Consider the following 22897-nt stretch of genomic DNA (forward strand, 5'->3'; position numbering starts at 1 on the left):
AAACAAAAATTTTTAAGCATTAGATTAAGTTACCTTAATTCACCAAAGGAATATATTCAATAAGAACTCATTCATAGCTCTGTACTTTAATAAAGTCTCACTTGAAATAAAAAGCAAAAAAAGTTTTTCATTCCAACGAAATATATTGCATTGTTAAAGTCTAGTATATTACACTGATACACGCTCTTGACAGAATATATCATTGCAAATAGGTGACCTTTTCCAACCCAAACACTCTCTAGAGCCTAGTTTAAAAAAGAAAAAAAAAGCATTGATTACAAAGGTCATAAACTTCCAAAGGGATTTTTTTAAAAAGAGAACAAATTTCTTCTCTTCTAGCATTACATATATATGTGTGTGTACATATATATCTGTGTGTGTGTATCCATACATACACATTGTTAATACATTTAGAGAAACCATTATGAAATGGTTTGGCTCTTATCCAACAGGCTTAAGAAACCAAAAAGAAAGAATAATCTGAATTTCTCTATTTGTTCAGAAAATTATTACCAGAAAAAAAATGAACAGGCTTCATAGGGAGCTATTTGGTGAGCCTCAGAACAGAATTAAAATCTAATGTGTCTGACGCCACAGAAACACATTTTCTGGTACGTATTTCATACTCGGGCTTCCCAGGTGGCACTAGTGGTAAAGAAGCTGCCTGCCAATGCAGGAGACACAAGAGATGCAAGCTCGACCCCCGGGTCAGGAAGACCCCTTGGAGGAGGGCACCACAACCCACTTCAGTATTCTTTCCTGGAGAATCCCATGGACAGAGGAGTCTGGCGGGTTATACTCTATCCATAAGGTCTCCCAAAGTCGGACATGACTGAAGTGACTTAGTAAGCACACACTTCGTACTCTTCCAGATGTACATTTAATTAACTAATAAGTCAGCCATGGTGTACCAGTAGCTTAATGAGGTAACACATATGTATGAGGGAGTAGTTCTCTAGCATTATGGCACACTAAGACTACAGTTCTATTGTTGTTTAGTCACTAAGCTGTGTCTGACTCTTTTGCAACCCCATGGACTGTAGCCCGCCAGGCTCCTCTGTCCATGGGATTTCCCAGGCAAGAATACTAGACTGGGTTGCCATTTCCTTCTCCAGGGGATCTTCCTGACCCAGAGACTGAACTCGAGTCTCCTGCCTTGAAAGGCAAATTCTGTACCACTGAGCCACCAGGGAAGCATGACTATAGTTACCGCAGACTGAAGTATACCCTTGCATCTTGGGAACTTTGGCTAAGTAACCTAATCACACTGTGCCTCAGTATCTTTGTCTCAAAAATGGGCACAATGATAATAGCCTTTAGACTACGTGAGATTATATCTGTAAAACACTCAGCACAGTTTCCATCTGTGGAAAATACCTCCTAAACAGCAGTAAAATAGAAGATATAAAAGGTAAAGATTTTTGTCTGTTTTTCTTTCACCTCAACCACCTCAGTATCTGGAACAGAGTAGATTGTCAAGAAATCTTCACCACCATCTAAGTCTAACTTCTGTTGACTTTATTACACAATGTTAAAACTAACTCTCATAATTCCATGCTATTATAACAGCTCTGCCCTTGGTCCAGTTGAAATTTTTCTATATTTACCCAGTATTTGTAAACAGAAAAATATAGAACAATCTTATTATTAGAGTTTTACTGTGAAAATATTTCTTCATGAAAAATGCTGGCCTAATGCCTAAGCATTTTTAAAGTTTTATTACCACTCAATGAATTTCTTTTCTTCTCCATTGCTAAGATGTCACTTTTCAGCATAGAGTAAAACTGGAAATTCTATTTATCTTGTATTTTATCTGGCTACTCTGCCAAATTTTCTTATTAATTCTTGAGTTTTCCCAACTACCTCCAAAGAAAATAATTTTTTTAAATATTTATACTGATTACTTCATTTTCTTATCTTGTTACATTAACCGAAACCTTTAAAACAACACTGAATGGAAGTGACAAGAGTAGATATCTCTGGCTTCTCCCTGATTCTAGTGGAAGAGACTTTAGTATTTAACTGTTTTATAATTTTCTGTTAGGTTTCAGTAAATTTTCTTAATCATGCTTAATTGACTTCCTCTTATTTCCTTTAGCTGGAAGTTTTGTAATGGCTGCAGAATTTTATCAGTTGCCTTTTTGGCACATACTGCTCTAGCCATGGTGTTTTCTTCTTTGTGTGTGTGTGTGTGTGTGTGCATGTGTGTGTGTGTGCATGCGCGTGTGCATGCACACATGCACTCACTCAGTTGTGTCCGACTCTTTGCAACCCCATGGACTATATAGCCTGCCAGGCTCCTCTGTCCATGGAATTCTTCAGGCAAGAATACTGGAGTGGGTTGCCATTTCCTCCTCCAGGGGGATCTTCCCAACTGGAGGGGATAGAACTCACGTCTCTTGCATCTCCTGCATTGCCAGTTTAACACTTTAACACTGCGCCACCTGGGAAGCCCCATTTTCTTCTTTAGTTTGATACTATAATAAATCATGTTGCAAATCATCCTGCTGTTCGTCCTCTGCATTCCAGAAATAATCTTGCTTGTTTCTCCTGTATTATTCATTTTATACACCGATAGACTAGTTGCTGGTACTTTTCTAGTATTATTTAGCTACACAATTAGTTTCTATAAATTTTAATATTATCTTTATCAGGTTATGGTACTACATGGTACTATATTAGAGTTATGTTAATTCTGTATAAGTTGAGTTGTGGATATTGTTTCCTGTTAACATTTACTGCAGATGCAAAGGAAGTTGCTAAATATATATAGCTTAAGCCTAGAGGAGAATAATGCACTGCAGGTAGAGATTTAAGAGTATCACAATACAAGAGGAATGAAAATCATGAAGACAGATAATATCTTCCAGGAGAAAAAGTGCGCTTCAATAAGATCAGTGTTCCTAAGGTATTTTCCTTCACTCTTTTAAGCATCTGATGGGGATGAGATACCCAGAAAAGACTCTGAACTGTGTAGGGTCATGGCATCTAAGATTGTAGAAAGATTTTATAAAGGAGTGATCAACATTATTAAAAGAAAAAGAACCTAACAGAGGATCCCTGAGAAAATGTCCATTTGTTTCAGCAATTAGAGACCAAGAAAAGCAATTTCAGTAGATTATTTAGAAGTAGAAGGCAGGTCACAGGTGGATGAAATTGAAGAGAGGGAGACTGTTCTTCTAAAAATACTGAAAAATAAAGGAACCGGACAACACCAACATATATCTGCGGCACTACCGGGTGGCTCAGTGGTTAAGAGTCCACCTGCCAATGCAGGAGATGTGAGTTTGATCCCTGGGTCAGAAGATCCCCTGGAGGAGAAAATGGTAACCCACTCCAGTATTCTTGTCTGGAGAATCCCATGGACAGAGAAGCCTGGCAGGCTATCGTCATGAGGTTGCAAACAGCAGGACACGACTGAGCACACAGGCATGTATGAAACATATATCTGTAGGAAAAGATTTGCTCTTTCAGAACCAGAACATTTTGAGTATATTCATATGCTGAGGGTCAAAAGTTTATGAAGAAGAAGATACTAAAGATGCTAAAGAAAAAGGAGATACTACATCAAAAGAAAACCCACAGGATACTGGAGGGAATGGAGCCAAGGACAAGCAACAAGAACAGCTCATTCACAGAGACGAGATTAAAAATAAAGTTAAAAGTAAATAGGAAAGTAGATTAAATGTAAATGGTGGTAGAGAGCTGATTTATATCAAGCCTGATGGCTTCAATTTTGAAGGCAGCAGCAAAGACATTGGACAACTCTCCAAAAACGGGCCTCAAGGGGAACTATGAATGTTCAGTAGAGCTGTTGAAGGTCATGAGCAAGGATGGTGGCCAAGTACAAATAACTGGTTCATCCCTTGAGGCCAAGTGAGAGGAAAACCAATTATTTGTGGGAGCATCAATTTATATTTTATTTGCTTGTTTCCAGCAATGCTCAGCCATGCCATTGGAGTAGAAAAGCAGGGAGTGGAATACCAATGACAATTTGTCACACAAAAGTCTTGCTGGGCACTAAGATAAAAGGGTAGGCATGGTAGAAGATGGAAGGGGGCTTACATGACCAACAGTTCGGTTTGTGCTGGACAGGGAAGAAGTCTGATAGATTTAAACAAAGTAGGGGGAAAAGACATAATGGAAGAGCTGAATGTTTGAAATCAAAGAACAGCTGTATTGCAAGGGAGTCAAAATGATATTATGGAGTTTAAGATTCTTGAGATGGGGACTTTCCTGGCAGTTCAGTGTTGAGACTCTGCACTTCCACTATAGAGGGCACAAGTTCAACCCCTGGTCAGGGAACTAAGATCCCATATGACACAGTGGTGCTAGTCACACAGCCGTGTCTGACTCTTTGTGACCCCATGGACTGAAGCCTGCCAGGCTCCTCTGTCCATATACTGGAGTGAGTTGCCATTTCCCTTCTCCATGGCCCAGCAAAAAAAAAAAAAAAAAAAAAAGGATTCCTAAGATGAAATATTTAAGGACAAGAAGCTGTGTGTGATCCTAGGAATGGGGGCTGATGTTTAATATTTAAGGGAGTTAAACAAGTTAGGACTGGTTTCAGATAGGTCCTCTATAAGCCTTTTCAAATCGCCTATAATTATGACCATAGAGAAATGACAAGAGTGAGAAAGGGTAAAAAATAGTGTAACTGGACTGTATGGGTTTTTTTCAGAGGATGATGCATTTTTATTAGTGGGTAGAGATGGTATCCAAGAGAATACCAGCTTCTTCTTTTGGTTTCATGGAACATGGGATTTACTCTGGGATTTACAAAGTTAAGCAGTACTGTGTCCTCGTGGACAGCTGAAAAGAACACCATCTCTTTAAAGGAGAGGCAAAACTCTGTTAAAGCAAAGATGAAACTCAGTTAGAGGCAATGTTCTGATGAAAAAAAGCCAAAAGATAGTAGACATAGAATGCTGACTGACAATGGCACAAGGTTTCCAGAAGACCCAGTAGAAATGTGTTGAGCTGAGGCACCAGCAGAAATACAGCAAATGGGGAAAGGGATCGAAGTGAGAAGATTAGATCAAATTGATGGGCAAAGGGGTGGTGGCAGTGGATTTGTCCTTCATCCAGTGATGAATAATCACAAGGCTGAAGAGCTCATTTACATGTATATGTGAAGGGACTTCCCAGGTGGTCCGGTGGTTAGGACTTCACCTTCCAATGTAGGGGGTGCAGGTTCGATCCCTGGTTGGGGAGCTAAGACCTCACATGTCTCACGGCCAAAAAAAACAAAACATAAAACAGAAGCAATAATATCTTGCCTGGAAAATCCCATGGACGGAGGAGCCTGGTAGGCGGCAGTCCATGGGGTCGCACAGAGTTGGACATGACTGAGCAACTTCACTTTCACTTTTCACTTTCATGCATTGGAGGAGGAAATGGCAACCCACCCCAGTGTTCTTGCTTGGAGAATCCCAGGGACGGGGAAGCCTGGTGGGCTGCTGTCTATGGGGTTGCACAGAGTTGGACATGACTGAAGTGACTTAGCAGCAGCAATATTATAGAAAATCCAATTATGACTTTAAAATGGTCCACATTAAAAAAAATCTTAAATAAAAGAAATATATGGGAAAAGAACCTTGAAAAAGAGTGGATATACATATATGTATAAATGAATCACTTTGTGGTACACCTGTGGAGAAGGAAATGGCAACCCACTCCAGTATTCTTGCTTGGAGAATCCCATGGAGAGAGGAGCCTGGGGGGTCTACAGTCTACAGGGTCACAAAGAGTTGGACATGACTGAGCATGGCATGCCACGTGGCACACTTGAAACTAACACAACAATGTAATCAACTAAAATATAAAACAAAATTTTGAAAAAAAAATTTAAAAAGAAAAAAATCCTTATTTTATAATTAAAAAAGTAAGTAGATGACCACAAATATCTTAACTTGGGCACAGTAAGGGATCCTGAAGATATATTGCTTAATCTCAGGGAAATGGCAATCACCATGAGGTTCTAGAAAAGACAAAAGAGCTCTTTTCTTAGAAGGGACTTCCTCCCACCTCCCAGGGCAGTGAGTTCCCTCCCCATTGCAGTTCTCTCCAGTGCAGTCTACCGTCTACCCACTTTGATTATTTAAACAATTTCATTTCCATGATTTCAAAATCTCCCAGGAGATGTCTGAAACAGGAACATAACGAGTATACATGGGATGCAGGATGGTGATCTTGTCTTCAAGAATTCAGGATGCTAAGACACATTTTCAAACATTTCAATCAACTGTATGGATTAAAAAGCCTGGTCAGGAACTTTTCTTATTCTAAGATGAGGGGGAAAGTTCAATAGTGAACCCATAGGACATTGTGTGATACAGCAGACAAAGCCCATAACTGCATCTCTAACACACTGCAATGTCTGCGGTTATTTATAAACATTTTCTTCAATGCCAGCTAATGGTGATCCCTCATGCACAAGACTGTGGAAGGTTTTCAGGGGTCAAGGTCAAGTGTAGAGCTCTCTGAAGTGATCCAAAAAATATATTAAAGCTATCAGAAGAAATAGGTTAGTATCTAGTTTTTCAGGTAATCAATCCACCATAGACACCATTTCCTTCGAAAACTTCCTAAAAAATAAGCACCGAGAAGCAGCATTTGAAGTCGTAATCTCTGGCGAGAATACTGACTGCAGAGGCACTATGATGTGATACAGTTCACATAGGGAACTTCAGAAACATCACTAAAAGGTGTGCAGAAATGGAGAATTGAGGATTCCAGCCTTCTTCTGCATGAAATTCTGTGCCTGCTACAACATACAGCTGAAGCAGAGGCCCTGAACAATGCGTCTGGACAACAGGCATTACCTTCTAGAAGAATCTGTGGTATAACATCATTGGATTGGAGCCAACTGCCTTTTGGAGGACATCTGCAAAGACACAGCATTGCATCTTGGGACATCCTTTCATGGCACAGTCTACTGCCTCCCTGCACTCATCCTGGTGGTGGCAATAAAACTACACCATCAGGGCTGCACTGATGGGGTAGTCTTATAGGGCTTCCCTGCTGGCTCAGGTAGTAAAGAAACCACCTGAGATGCAGGAGACCCAGGTTCAATGCTTGGGTCAGGAAGATCCCCTGGAGAAGGGCATGGCAACCCACTCTAGTATTTTGCCTGGAGAATCCCATGGGCAGAGGAGCCTGGCAGAGTCCATGGGGTCCTAAAGAGTTGTACACGATTGAGCATCTAACACTTTCACTTTCAACAGGGTAGCAGACATAAGATATGTATCATTTGATTCTCCATACCAATGAATGATATATTTTCCATTTCTCTGCTACCCAAGTTAAACTTTGAAACTCACACTATATATTGCATTACTTTTGTAATCTTTCTCCCAAAGGAACATGTAATCCGTACACAGTTGGCATTAAATATCACTGGATGGCAGATGAGTTTTTAAAATGGTAAAATTAGATACTACATCTGATCTAAATTCATGGAGTTTTCTTCTCTAATATGAGAGCTATGTGACAGCTTAAAAATACATGTTTTGTCATCCTTACATAGCAGTTTATTCATTAGTATATTCTGTATTCTTCTGTAATCCAATGTATCTCATCATATCTCATATTTGGTTATTTTCCTTCTCAAAAGGCCCTGTTACAAATCCAATGCATTTAACTATCAAACTATGCCCATAAGGAGACTTGAACAATAGCTTACATTTTAAATTGTAGTAATTGTGGGTGCTGCTAACCTGACAATCTCAAATATATTTATAAACTACACACACAAAAATGAACAAAGTGATTTCAGACCAACCAGCTCTGACTACACATTTTAAGAAAATCAAGAGGTATGCCTAGGATCCAATGAGAACAATTTGCTACGCACTGCAGTGTTACAGCTTTCTAAATGGTAAGTAACTGTTTAAAAATTCCAAAGCCTTCTTAAAATGTTGCACTTAAAACATTTCTGCAATAAAATCTTATTGAACTGTTGCTTTCATTAATTTTCTACAGACTAGAGAGCAAGGAATTCAAGTTCGATTTTTTTTTTCCTTTTAACTTTGCCTACTACTAGCAAATAAACTGTGCCTCTTTTTTAAATAAACCCTTGGCCTTGAGTTTTGGCCCCTTAATAGTAGTCTACATGGTTGACTACCCTTGGTGTTAAATTTTCTTAAATTGTATTTCTGTCAGTGTATCATTTTTTTAAGCAATGGACCCTATAATAGCAAGCACTGGTCTGTCAGGAGTGCATTTTACCAGCACGACACAAGTATTTTTCACTACAGGAGACAAACAATGATATGTATTACATGCAGTAAACACTGCCTTTGGTACATGGGGTTCTTTTAGCATTTATCTATCCAAACTCTCACTGTGTCCAGAATTGGGGGGTGCCAGGAAGGGAGAGAAACCCTGCCTTATATTAATGTTGCCAGTGGCTATAGTACAGTTTTAGAAAGAGTCCACATACACTGGATATTTCTCATGAAAGCAAACCTTGATTTAATATTAAATGAACAGAGTCAGGCATAGCAGCCCATGCTTAGTCCCTTTCTTTCAAACAACTACTACATTTCCCTTTTACAACTCTTGTCCCAAGTACTGGTACTCCCTTTTATTCACACATATCACTACCACACAACTTGCAATCAAGCTTAAAAAGCTATTAAAATTAAGAGTGCTCTCCAAATTGGAGGTACGTAAATCTCAGGGATCCTTAAACAAGGAATAGCTTTTCTGTTTATTTGATACCTTAGCCTTTACACATTGTCTTCCTAATTTTAGAAATGTACAATGGAATATTTATCAATATCTGTTTAAATTGAGGGTGTCCTCTTAAACTTCCTCAGGATAAAGGTGTATAAACAAAATGTTTTTCGAGAACACTGTGAAAACGAATACCAGTTAAAATACTGGCATTCAACTGTCCTTGCCACCTGAGGAAAAAAGATATAGAAGTCAAGACTACAAACGAAACTTTAAGCAAGCTAACATTTTATATATAATTCTACCCCATGGGATATTAAATATGATGCTGTACAAGGTCATAGAACTTTCACAAGCTTGAGTGTGGAGAGCGTGGGCATGTAAGACATTTTAGAAAACTACCACCTCAGTTACAAAGAAAATCAATGTTCAGTAATTTCCATCAAAGATTCAAATTCATCTTACTTTATGCAAAATATACTAAAATCTTAATTTAACAACCCATTCCAGATTCCCATACTCTCCACTCTTAAATTATTTTTTTCCTATATGGCTCCAGGTGCATGTGGTATTTAAGCATTTCTTCATCTATCTTCTTTGTAGATAAAAAGTAAAAGATCTTATTATGTTAAAGCCTTTCATATTCTTGATTATTAATCATCCTTAAATCTCATCTTAATCTGTTTCGTTAGTCTTTTTTCTTAGTCTCTTTTTTCTTTAATTTTCTGTCTTATCTTCATATGTGTGTGTGTGTGTGTGTGTGTGTGTTCAGTCATGTCAGACTCTCTGTGGCCGCATGGACTGTAGCCCCCTGGCTCTTCTGTCCATGTAATTCTCCAGGCAAGAATACTGGAGTAGGTTGCCATTTCCTCCTCCAGGGGATCTTCCCAACCCAGGGATCAAATCTGCATCTCTTGCGTCTCCTGAAATGGTAGGCAGATTCTTTACCACTGGCTCTACCTGGTAGCGCCATAACCACCCATGCTGCTGCTGCTGCTAAGTCGCTTCAGTCGTGTCCGACTCTGTGCGACCCCAGAGACAGCAGCCCATCAGGCTCCCCCGTCCCTGGGATTCTCCAGGCAAGAACACTGGGGTGGGTTGCCATTTCCTTCTCCAATGCATGAAAGTGAAAAGTGAAAGTAAAGTCGCTCAGTCGTGTCTGACTCTTAGCAACCCCATGGACTGCAGCCTACCAGGCTCCTCCGTCCATGGGATTTTCCAGGCAAGAGTACTGGAGTGGGTTGCCATTGCCTTCTCCATAACTACCCATAACTCAGCGCAATTCTTCCTCTGTAACAACAGAAGCTTACACTAGAGTGTTGGCCTGTGTGTTGATTCTTTCCTTATGGTGTTTCACTGACACTGCCTGAATGGGTTTGCTATTTCTATTTACAGATAGGTAAACTGAGGCTTGGAGAGGTTCAGTAACTTGTCTAGGAAGATACAACTAGGAAGTAGCAGAAAAAGGGCAGTCATCACATCTGTACTCCTCACCTTGATGCCTCTGAAACCTAGGGATTAGGTCTAACTAACATCTGGTTTGGGAAAAGCTTAGAGAATTAGTAAGAACTGATACACATTTTTCTTTGTATAAAGTAATATCACAGATGGTAAAAACAGCAGATGAATGAATGCATCCTAACAGTCACACATGACTAACATGCCATTAATGATAGCTGGAGTGGGGTAACACAATGTGGTAGATTAATGAGAAATACCCAGTGAAATGATTTAAAATACACTATATGTGTTAAAATGAAAGGCAGAATGAGCTTGTGACTTTATTTTTATTTAGTATTTTCCCCCCAATTTGTGATTTTAGAAGCACAGTGAAAAATGAGTTTTAGTGAAAATGAAAGGCTCTGGTTACTCCTAAATCAAAAATGTTTTTAAAAATTTTAATCTCCTCAAAATACATAACTTTTTTCTCAGGTCACTGCAGCAATCCACAGTTAATTGAGAAGACAAAGCATTTAACACCTTTAGTGGAATAAGCATGTGATCTCTGTGCTAAAGATAATAGTTAATTTAATAACTATCAGTGACAAGATTATTTCAACACTTAGCAGACTATCAGTCAAGACCAAGTGACTTTTCCTTAAAATCAAGCTCAAACTGGGGGTCTTCCCTGGTGGTCCAGTGGTTAAAACTTTGCACTTCCACTGCAGGGGACGATAATTAAAGCAAATGTGTTATTTTAAATGTTTTGTACCAGAAATTAATTTCATTAAACAAGACTTGGCTTGACTTTAAAAATAATGGAAAAAGATCACTTTTCAGAGATAGAATAACTGACATTTCTCCTTCAAGAGTAAAAATCGGCAGTCAATGAAAAATCCGTACCTTTTTACGTAAGTATTCAAAAACATCAATCCCTGGTTGGGGAACTAAGATCCTGCATGCTGCCTGGCATGGCCAAAAATCTTTTTTAAAAAATCAAGCTCAAACTGATTCATTTTGGAAGGTGAGAATCACACAGTGGTTAGGAATACAGGTCTTCGGCTTAAAGGAGGACAAGATGGCTGTTACAACACATGCCCCACCTACCAAATAGAATAGAAGGGTTACTAGAAATCGTAACAGGAAAAAAACAAAACAAACACTTAGGATGTGCAGGGTGACCGTAGGAATTAAGGCTTGCAAAGTCATCTGGCCACCACTTTCCAGCTTTCTGGAAAGTGTGTTCGAGATTTCTTTGTGCATGAAGTGTAGACAATCACCGCTTTGAAAGCTCACTTGTTCATGCTGTGAGTCTCTGTAAGATCAATGGGCAGCTTCTTCGCCAACAACCATAATGAATCCTAGCCCATTTTATAAATTTAAATACAGGCTCAAGAACTTTGATTATATTTACTGGTTGAATTTAACTTTTAATTTTAAAAGTACAGACAGCTGGCACATCCAGATCCCACTCTCACAAAAAAGAATGCATATTAATCTTTTAGTTTGGAAGATGAATGCCTGGCTGTTCTTAATGTGAAATTAAAATTAGTGAGCCAGAGTTAGGTGAGGGGCCAGAAGCATGAGTATAAACAGAACACTTCTGTAACAATTTATCTCATCTCATCAAGAAGGTGATTCAATTGTTATAAGTAACAATACGTCTTTGATGTATTTCCTCTAAATGCTGGATTTGGAAATACTGACGATAATCAGAGCAAATATGTTATTTTAAATGTTTTGTACCAGAAATTAATTTCATTAAACAAGACTCAGCTTGACTTTAAAAATAATGGAAAAAGATCACTTGTCAGAGACAGAATAACTGACATTTCCCCTTCAAGAGCAGAAACTGGCAGCCTATGAAAAATCCATATCTTTCTAATTTTTATTACATAAATATTCAAAAATATCTATTATATTGTGATCAGGGCAGAGTTTAATGACAACTTTGGTCAAGATGTTACCCTCACCCATGTTGTGTTGGCAGCTTTAGCTCATCAATATGAACATTCCTATTGTATTATATTGTATTATATAATAAATACTCCAATAACCATATAGTAGACATGTGTAGATGTATCAGTTTCAACTCAAACATACAACTATACCATCTCCGTGAATTAGCAACAGTCAAATGAACAAATCCTGGGGTCTATTTTGAGACACATACTTCACAACTATTATATAATCACACAGGGTCATCATTGAAGCCAAATAAAGACATAAAAAAGATACTAGTAAATTATACATTAAAATAATCCCATTCAATTTAGCAGATGAGTTCTGTAATCTCAAATGGGAATTCAGTCTATAACAGCCTGAGTTAGCATTACTGTGGTTCTCAGATGGTACCACTTTCTCACCTAACATTTAGAAAAGTGTAGGGGGTATTCATGGTTGGAACAGTGATACCAGGGTACCACAAAACCATATACTGGCTGCCTCTAATCCTTGCTTCTTCCTCTCTGACTCACTCCAACCACACGAGCATCCTTGATTTTCTTCAAACACATTAGAAAATCTTCCACTGCAAGTTCTTCATACTGACTGGCCCCTATGCCCAGAATGTCCTACCTATACATCCTCATGGCTAGCTCCTTCACATTCTTTAGGTCTTTATTCAAGTCATCCTCTCAACAAACATGCCTGTCTACCCTGTTTAATTTTTCAAATCCTTATCTCCTCCCCACCACATTCACACAGGCATCATCACTCATAAATACAAATTCTGCAGACCTCTTCAGTTCAGTCGCTCAGTTGCGTCTGACTCTTTGCGACCCCATGGACTGCAGCACGCCAGGCTTCCCTATCCATTACCAACTCCTGCAGCTTGTTCAAACTCACACTACTCCATTTTTCCTGTGCATTTTTTATCTTCCTAATGTACTCAAATACTTATTTTGTTGACTATCTGCTTTCTCCACTAGAATAGAATCTCTACACAGGAAGGAGTTATTTCTGTGTTTTACTCCGCCTTGTGTCTGACAGCTTTGCACAGTACCTAGAGCATGTGCTCAGTCGCGTCTGACTCTATGTGACCCCATGGACTGTAGCCTGCCAGGCTCCTCGGTCCATGGAATTTTCTCAGCAAGAATACTGGAATGGGTTGCTATTTCCTCCTCCAGGGGATCTTCCTGACCCAGGACTGAACCTTCATCTGCGGCATTGGCAGGCAGATTCTTTACCACTAGTGCCACCTGGGAAGCCCCACCTAGAGTGTATAGGATAATAGCTGTTCAGTGGGAAAATGGGGAACTATGATGCCAAGTGTTTTGCATCTGTTGATAACTTACCAGTATCTGCAGTGAGAGCGGAATGATATAAAGAGCATGAAAGTTACAAGGCTAACTCTATCTTTCTCTGTATCTAAAACTTAACTATGAAGCTTGAATCTCAGTTTTTATAAAAGGACTACTGGCTTATCAAAGGATTTTCACAGAGCACAATTTTTACTTGTTATTTATAATGTCCCTCCTGAAATTTTTTTTCTACTCATTCCTAATTATACCTCTTCTCATTCTCTGTACTGGTTCCATGTGATAGAACTACACTAAAACTCCTTCTATTTTTTCCTTAGTTATTTAACAATGGTGAGTACATCAGCTGTAAAAAAAAAAAAACAAAAAAAAAACTAAAAAATAATTTGCCATTAAGTGCTTCCCAAATTTCTCAGACTATCTTATTCTTTACATAGAAAAATATTAATAGTTTTGTATTTATGTATTATACAAAGTCAATTAGAAATATAAAGTTTATATATTCATTGTTTATAGAAATGAAATATTGGCACTCAAATATTTGTTAAGCAACTAAATGGCTTCATTTTCAAACTGTTAGATACAGCAAAACATGTAATCATAAATACAAACATGTAATCATAAATACAAACCCCAATCCTATTCACTCAGCAAGGACTTGTTGTCAAAAGAAGGGGTTCTTGTAGCTTAGAACCTTTTTCATTTTTTTTCCCTAATAAATGGTCACAGAAAATACTCGTTGCTAAATTTTTAGGCAATTCAGTAACATTATTTCTTTTTATCTCCCAAAACACAGACATCCCTCAATGGATAGTCACATGTAATACTTATAGGCTTTAAAATTATGTTCATAGTATAGTACAGTTGAACTTCTCACCCGTAAAACTAAATAAACCTGCCAATTGAAACTACTACTCATTTTTAGTGTTAGAAGTTATGATCATTTTTTCATTCACCTCTCTACTCCCATCCCTTCCAAAGGAACACTCATCTTAGAAAGTGAAGTGAAAGCGTTAATTGCTCAGTCATGGCCAACTCTTTGTGCCGCCATGGACTGTAGCCTGCCACGCTCTTCTGTCCATGGAATTCTCCAGGTAGGAATACTGGAGTGGGTTGCCATTCCTTTCTCCAGGGGATCTTCCCGACCCAGAGATCGAACCTGGGTCTGCTGCACTGCAGGCAGTCTATTTACAGTCTAAGTCACCTCAGTCTAATATGCAGCTGTTGGTCAGAATGTATTTTTATGGGATGGTTGATAAAAACAAAGTAAGCATCATGCTCAATGCCATAAGGTATTTTGTGGACAGTCTTGACTCTTAACTTTTTTGGTGAAATGTAAGCAATCTATCAAAGGGTACTACTTAAGAGATTTCAAAGTCTTTTAAAACAAAAAAGAGAATAAAATAATTTCAATAATGATCTGTACCTCTGCTATTAATAGAACTGCTAGAATAAAAACAAGGCATTGTTTTAAAAGTTTTCTGAAATCAGAATAAACTAGTGATGTCTAAAACTTCTTTTTGCTCTTGAAGTTGCCTGTTGGGATCCCACAGCATGAGATGGGAATTTATTTTTTCTTGGTGGTATTTAGATCACTATTACATGTTATCATTAGCGCACTTTATGATGTTCCCTGCCCCATTACTAATCCATGTCATATTGGATATTTATGTTTACTAAAACTGATTTTGTTTTTATTAATAGGATGGGTTTACTTTAGGCGATGCTTTACTGCATTAGTAATAACAATTTTACTTAAATATGGCTTTGGTGTACTCCTATGCAAATAATCTTTGAAATCCTAAGAGTCTTTTATTTTCCCAGTAGCCCAGTTGGAGAGTTTTTAATATTACATTGAATCATAACAAAACATGCTGGTTAGAGTCTAACTTAATACATGCAGCTTAATGTTAATTTTCCAACTTCAAATCAGAGATCTAACTATTCTGACATGATTATTTATCTCAAGTGTGATTTTTGTTTTCAACTAATAAAGTCCACAGCTAGAGATTTTTGCATCATAAAAAACTAAAACTATGGAGTAAAAGAATTCAGCAAAAGAAATGGGATCTTTATATAACTAAAAAAATTCGTTGAGAAGAAAACTATCTATCAAGAAGTTTTGATGGTATAGAGCAGAAAGCAAAAATGGTGCAGGTGAATGCCCAAGTGACTGATGTGGGATTCATCATAACTGTTTGTAATACAGCAAATATGCTTGATGAATATAACAAAAGGGTATGCTTAGGTCCTAAGTTCTTGAGGGAAAAGTTATCCATTTATATGGATAATAGGGGGGAAAAAGCCTCAATAAGCAAAAGAAATTGCTTTAAAGTAGGAAACAAAACTAAATGTCACATTTCTTGCTTCACAATGGAACTTCTACTTCAAAATAAATTTCTTATAAATACCCTCGAGAAGGGGAACATACAGTTAATCATCAAAACAAGTATGTTACGATGGTAGAAACGGAAATGAAGCAGACAGTATCGAACTCCACTGGAGCTGAGAAAAACAGAATTGGGTGATAAAAATCACAAGGGAATAAAGTTAGGCCTTCTGCAGTATTATAAACCTTGTCTTTCCTCTTAGAATGGTGAACACCCTGTAGGAATAAGGCAGTGCTATGGTTTACAATACTAAGGAATTAGCTGGCATCAAGTATCTGAATTTTACAAGTTTCAAAGCCTGCCAAAGTACGGTGATCTGGTAAAAGTTAATTATGACCAAAGTCAATGCACATTCTAAGGCTGTATAGATTCTAATATCTGTATGTGCAATACGCATACACACACCTACATCTCTTTAGGTGCTTACAAAGGGAAATGCAGTGAATCAGTAGGAATAATTGCTTGTATAAGCAGATTAAAAAATTAAAAAAGGAGGAAAATGCCTTTTTAAAGAAATGTGGCTAATGTAAATCCTGTTTTAAAAGCTATCTGGTTGATTGAGAGAGTATTGCTATTTTTATTTTTACTTTCCTTGTTTTCAAGATCTTGTTCTACATTTACAATCACATATTTTAACATTTATTGATAAAAGTGAGAAACCTTAATTTCTTTTTGGAAGATAGGATGAGGTTACAACGTATAATTTTGAAAGATAAAAGACATTCTCGTAGGAACTGGTAAATGTTTTCAAACCAAATAGTAAAATAAGATTTCAATGACTCATAATATAATGAGAAAAAAAACACAATGGTCGTTTAGGTTGGTGCAATTCTTCTTTAAGGCTACATAATTTTTACGTGAGGCAGAAAACTGAACTACATAATGCATTTCTACAATGCATATATTCATCAAAACCATTTACAAAATTATTACTTTCAGCATATTTTTAAACTGATTCCTTAATAAATTATGTTTATGCAGTCAAAACAGCATTAACATTTACTATTAGTCACTTACTGGAAGTTAATGGTGAGCTTATAAATGAAGTGCTGGCTTACTTTGATACACTTTAAGAGCAACCAAAAATAAGAGATTCTTTCCCAGAGTTCTATGTATTTATAAAGTGCAAAATAAGCAATTTTAGCAATTCTCAAATGTAGTTCTTCCATATGTATTTAATCCTAAATATACTTGTAGAAACAGAATATTTTTCTGCTAAGTCAGGTATGTCTAACTTATCCATTTTATGTGTAAAAACTATCGTGATTGAAGTATTCCATGCTTTATGAAAAGATAAAAACAGTAAAGACAGAAACGGTGTGAAGTATTTTATTTTTAATATTCTTAGTGGGGGTTATTTTCAGTGACAATATCTCAAGTCTATAAAACAAACCAAAAGGCACAAAACTAGAATAATTAAGTAAGTACTCATTCCCTGAAAATGAGTATATTACAGAATTAAGGACAGATAAATTTATAAATAAGAAATTCTCTATGTAGATGAGATATTTTTAACAGAGATTGTTGCAGAGAGATTGTTGCTCAGGAATTCTAGTGTGGGTCTACCAATTTTTCTCTAAAGCAAAGGGTGTTCTCCCAAAGTATTGCACAAAATTATCCCTCTTGATTTGTGCTGGTCCATGAATGATAGATATATACTATAAAATGTTTGAAATAGAATGCAATAATGCTTTTCTATAATAAACAGAAAAATAAACTTAAAATTACAACATTTTATAAAGCTGTAAATAAAACAAGATAATTTGCAGGAAATATAGCAGTATTTTTTAAAGACCCTAGAGTCTAAGTTATTAACACTTAAATAGCAAAATATCTCAAAATACAAAGATTAGCTTAGACATTTAAATATGATAAAGTTATGACTATAATAAAATGTTAAGAAAGCTCAAATTCAAAAAAAAATATTTGGGAGGAGCGTCATTCCATATAGAAGATTAGTTTTTTTGGAATTTAAAACAATAAAAAGTTATATTTCAAATAATAATAATGTACTGCTCTCCAGGGAAGATCTTTTCAACTGCCTAATATCTAAAAGAGGACAAAGCAGGAAAAACAGAATGAATATGTCAGTTAGCATGAAAAAAGAATCTGTGCAGTGAACTGTCAGATAAAATAATAGTAATAATATATTCATATTTACTTTTAAGGCCATAATTATCTATTAATATAAATTTAATCTCATAAAAATTTATTTAGAAGCTCCAGTTTTGATCAGTGTGAAATAAAGTTATAGCTAGGCTAATGCTCTATGTAGCATTTAATTTTAATTTTCTATTGTAAAAATCATATTATTACATTGAAGCACATAAAATTTACAATCAGCATCACAGTTTCAAATCCTTTTTGTTAATTGGTAGCTGTGGTGGAACATGAAGCATCACTTTCTCCCAGTACTTTCATTTTAAACAAATCATCCTCATGTATAAAAACAGCAAATTGCATTGTCTTTTATACAAGATGTTTTCTGTTTCTTGTGTAGAAAAAGCTATATGTAGCTTTCCCTATAGCTTTGAGTACATTCTCTGGTAAAACATCATTCACAGAGACGCAAGATACAGTCTTCATCACCTTGATGCTTAAAATACACCACAAGTAAGAAAATGCAGGCTTCAATTTAAAAACTGGCAAAAATGGCCCAAAAGCTTAAGTGTAAGTGCTGATATTCTACACTGCCTCCAAGTTGAGAAGTAAAGTACTATGGTTTATCTCGTGGTTCTGACTTCATGAAATTTGACATAAAATCTTAATTCTAAAACTGATGATAAATTAACTACTTTATTCATACTTAGCAAACAAATCAGAATGAAAGATAGTTTAGTAGTAACTACAGTCCTATAAACATCATTATTAAACCTTGGCTAGTTTTACATAGTAATTGCTAATTTACTTTATGCATTCTTTAGTTCAAGGCACAAAAATGCTTCCACGTCTACTTTGTCATAAACAACTTTAAAAAAAAAAACTGTAACTGTATTGGATATATTTTTAACAGATACATTGTTAGGTCTTGGCATATAAATATCAGTGGGCAGATTGACTTCATAGTTTAAGTCAGAAAGCGTTAATAGAGGAATTTTTTAAATGTCAATGTTTCTGTTCCTATTTCTAATGAGTTTCTGAGGATGGCGAGCAATCCTACCAACCGACAAATTCCCTCTCATCAGACACGTTTATCTTATATTCTCCAGAAAAAATAAAAAATCCTATATCAGCCCTGTTATGGAAAGGGAACTATCAAGATTTGAAACTCAGTAATAAACTGTAAAAATGTTTTCTTTTTCTTAAATACAGCTAAATGTGCCTCAAAGAAGAAAAAATTACAGCAGTAAGTTTCCAATACCCTAAAGAAAATATCTTATGATTTAAAAATTCTTATATTTATCATTTAAAGAACTTGTAAAAACCTGTCATCACCACCATTACTCAGAATAAGGCAAAATATTAATAAAACGCAAGAACTTCAAGATTCATTGTTCAGCAATAAACGTGCTTTTTGTGTTCTCTTTTGGAAGGAGAAGTTAACTAGGAAGTTAAATAAACTTGGCAAAAAGTATTTCACTCTTCTCTAGATGTGAAAAATTATCTGGCCCAAGATAATATCTATAACCTATACTTTACTGGTGCAGGTAAGCTACTTTTTCTTTATCATTTCCCACATTCTTACTTAGATGCCTGGAAAGTTAGACCAAGAAATACAAATCTGTAAAGTATGTATGGCTCGTTTGTGCCTCAAAGATATCACATAATATCCAAAAATCAATCTAAACTACTTTTTAATAGGATTTAAATGGTTAAGCAGTGGCTGTGCAAAATACAAGAAAGCAATGTGCTGAACACAGAAGGAAATGAGAAAAGTTATTTTCAAAGCTTGGGAAAATAGTCATAGAATATTACTTGTTCACTGATCATATTGCAGATTTTATGTAATTAATAAATAGTAACAATTTGAGGTGCACCTCCCTTTTTCCCTTAGTTAATTTTTGTCTAACTTAAAATCATGTCTCTCACAGAGCAGGCATGAGCATTTTGAATGCCTGTTTATACACATTTGAAGAAATTAATTTGTACATAAAATCTGCTTGAATGTATTAGACATACAGAATCAGATTATTTTAATTTGCCAATCAGAGACATATGCTTTTAAACATAGAATTTCATTGTGCTATGCACTTTCCACATAAAACTAATACCACATCTGCAGCATAATCTATAACACATAACACGGTGTTTTACACCCATACCATTTACCCATTTCACTTCTGCAGTTTTTAAGTGCTGATGAACTACTTCTTGCCAAAGAAGCCACGTTATATACAACAAAACCTTCAGTTTAAATAAGGGATAAGCTTGCTGTTAACAACTTAGTTTGAAATGTTAACAACCCTTAGGCTGTTAACATAACAACTGGCCATTAATGTGGTAATGACCAATTTGAGAGGAAATTGCACTCTGAGAAATGAATATATTGGCAATCTGGACCAGGGTTTAAATTTGAAAGAGTTAGGATTAAAAAAAAAAAAGTAACTAGATTAAAAGTTTGAGCTTATCAGAAATCAACTAAAAGTTGTATCACACAAAGCAGCAAATAGACTCCTTTAGAGATAAAGATTTCTGAGATGAAAACTATTTTGATAAATTCCCTTCAACAACACACTTACTTGAGACTGTCAAATACCAGTTGAACAACTTATTTTTACTACCATAAGGAAGACAGACGAAAGCAATACAAGGTTACTTTCTCTGCTCTTGACTTTGTTGACAACCGCAAAAGAGCTTCACTCAGGACACAGGTATTTCATTGGCAAATCTGTATTTTTGAGTTAAAAATAGCCAGAGATTTCAAAAGACTGTAAATTTGACACAATTTTTGTCTTTAGTCCATATTAGAACACTTTGATCTTGCCTAGACTATATAAACTCCTTGCTTTCGAAAGTGTTGTTACATGAATCCACTGGAGATTCTGCAGCGGTAAACAAAAGTCAAAGACAGAGTCCAAAAGCCTGTGGCAATTGGTTAGGAAGATAAAGCAAAACTAGGAAGCAATGTCAAGTCGCTAAAAGCAAATACACTCTGTGCAGAAATCAGGCTCTAATTCACAAAGAGCAGAAGAGAATTTTTTATTTGCAAGAGGAAAGTTCCAAGACTGCAGAATCTACAAGAATTCATGGAATAGCTTAATTCTGATGATTAGTTGCAGTAGTTAGAGAACTCCTTCCCTAAAGCCACTTCCTATTTCCATGGCTAGGACCTTACATGTATTTTGTGCCCTTGGAACACAGAGAAGTGGCAGCAAGTGGTCATAATTAGTCAGGGGGCTGTCAGATGAAGCAGTCCTAAGAGGGTAGAGAGTAGAATCTGATAAACAGTACCAGGCTCACCCTCTTGTAACAACCATTCATCAAACAATATGTTCTTCTATATAGAAACTGAATTGGACTGAAAATAACTGAATTATATATGAAGCAGCACCAAATTCCCTAGAAAACACCTCCCGAAATGACCAAGGAGTTACAGCTGATTGATAAATTTTGTGTCATAAGAGAAAAAAATTCAAAATAAATCACTTAATGTCAGACTAGAAAAAGTGATTAATTGTATCAAATATGAAAACCCAAATGATGCCATATATCATTTCTCTAATTTGATAGATCCTACTTTATTAATATAAGTAATTTGCAGCTGAATGAAGTCACAAAGTCCCCTGAAAAGCAAAATAATTTTTCTTAAACATAAGTCCATGTGTAGAGTACTAAACGCTAGAAGATTAACCTGCTTCATGGCTTCAGAAACAAGAACATCTGCATTGTCCTGAAACTGTTCAGATGTTTATAGGTTGGAGAGTGGCTATCATTTCCCTATAATGATGGAGGTCTTTACTTTGTTATTTTTCATAAAGCTACTGGCAAGTCTGAGGCAGACGAACATTCAAATGCTCTTTGCAAAGATCACTCGGAACGCCCTGGGGTTGCGGGCAGGGGGATATATATTCACATTTGGAGGAAGTTTTCAACAATCTACTAAAGATCCTTCTAATAAATACCAGATAAGAGTTTCAAACCGACTTTCTCTGACAAATCTGAAACAGAAAGATCGCGGAATCACTTTGTGCTACGCTCAGCCTGACCCTGTCCCTTTCCTGCTAAGAAAACTTGTATGCTGATTCATACTGAACACCTTGACATGAACTGGAGGTTCACTTATCCCCAGGTAGGAGCATCAGGCAAGGCAAACAGAAAGACTGTGAGATACTGTGTTTTCCTGACCATGACTCAAGCCCTCGTCTGTGCCACAGACATAGTGCGCTGAAGGCTGCCAGGTGGACATCTTTCAGGAATAGAAGCTGGCAGGAAAGACACAAAACACACAAGTACACTTACAGAAGTATTTTAAAAGGAATCCAGTGATCACTGGTGTGCAAGGCAAATTCCTACCTCAGATAGTCTCTGCGACAAAGGATAAGGTTAGCTTTTGTGTACAGGGTAGAACCCACTTCTCCCAAACGGCAGTCACAGCAGGCACACTTCAGGCAGTCCTCATGCCAGTATTTGTCCAATGCCTTTAGCAGATACCGGTCCTTGATCTTTCGGTTGCAGCCAGCACAACCTTTCGGCTTGGTGTCTGGCTGGACTGAGAGCATTTGTATACCTGAAGGAAGACAAGAACAAAAAAGAGAGCTGAGACTCCAAAAATCAAGAGATGTCCGAAGACCTCCATTAAGTTCAACATTTCTGATTGCCGTTTTCAAGGAGTGTTAGACTTTCCACTTAAGGGCTAGGCAGAAATTGGGCTTCCCTGGTGGCTCAGATGGCAAAATACCTGCCTATAATGTAGGAGACCTGGGTTCGATCCCTGGGTTGGGAAGATTCCCTGGAGAACAGAATGGCTACCCATTCCAGTATTCTTGCCTGGAGAATCCCATGGTCAGAGGAGCCTGGCTGGCTATAATCCATGGGATAGCAAAGAGTCAGATATGACCGAGCAGCTAACATACGAATATACAGAAATTGAAATAAATTTTGAAAACAAAGAGGTTCAAACTTTGTTAAGTGTCTTCGTTAAATCATTCATGAAGTTACACCTATAAAGTAGCAAAAATAATCAATTCA

General features: G+C 36.7%; 1 protein-coding gene across 4 annotated transcripts in view; it reads right to left on the minus strand.

The window, feature by feature from the left end:
* LMO3 (LIM domain only 3) overlaps positions 1 to 22897 on the minus strand; it is a 63401-nt gene that overhangs the window by 31308 nt on the left and 9196 nt on the right. For all 4 annotated transcript variants that reach the window (XM_044941204.1, XM_044941203.1, XM_025283321.2 and 1 more), the window contains one exon: positions 22223 to 22436. In XM_044941204.1, coding sequence (XP_044797139.1) covers positions 22223 to 22428 — 206 coding nt within the window. In that variant the 5' untranslated portion in view covers positions 22429 to 22436. The remainder of the gene's footprint in view (positions 1 to 22222; positions 22437 to 22897) is intronic.

The sequence above is a fragment of the Bubalus bubalis genome, chromosome 4, assembly GCF_019923935.1.
Source record: "Bubalus bubalis isolate 160015118507 breed Murrah chromosome 4, NDDB_SH_1, whole genome shotgun sequence".
NCBI lineage: Eukaryota > Metazoa > Chordata > Mammalia > Artiodactyla > Bovidae > Bubalus > Bubalus bubalis.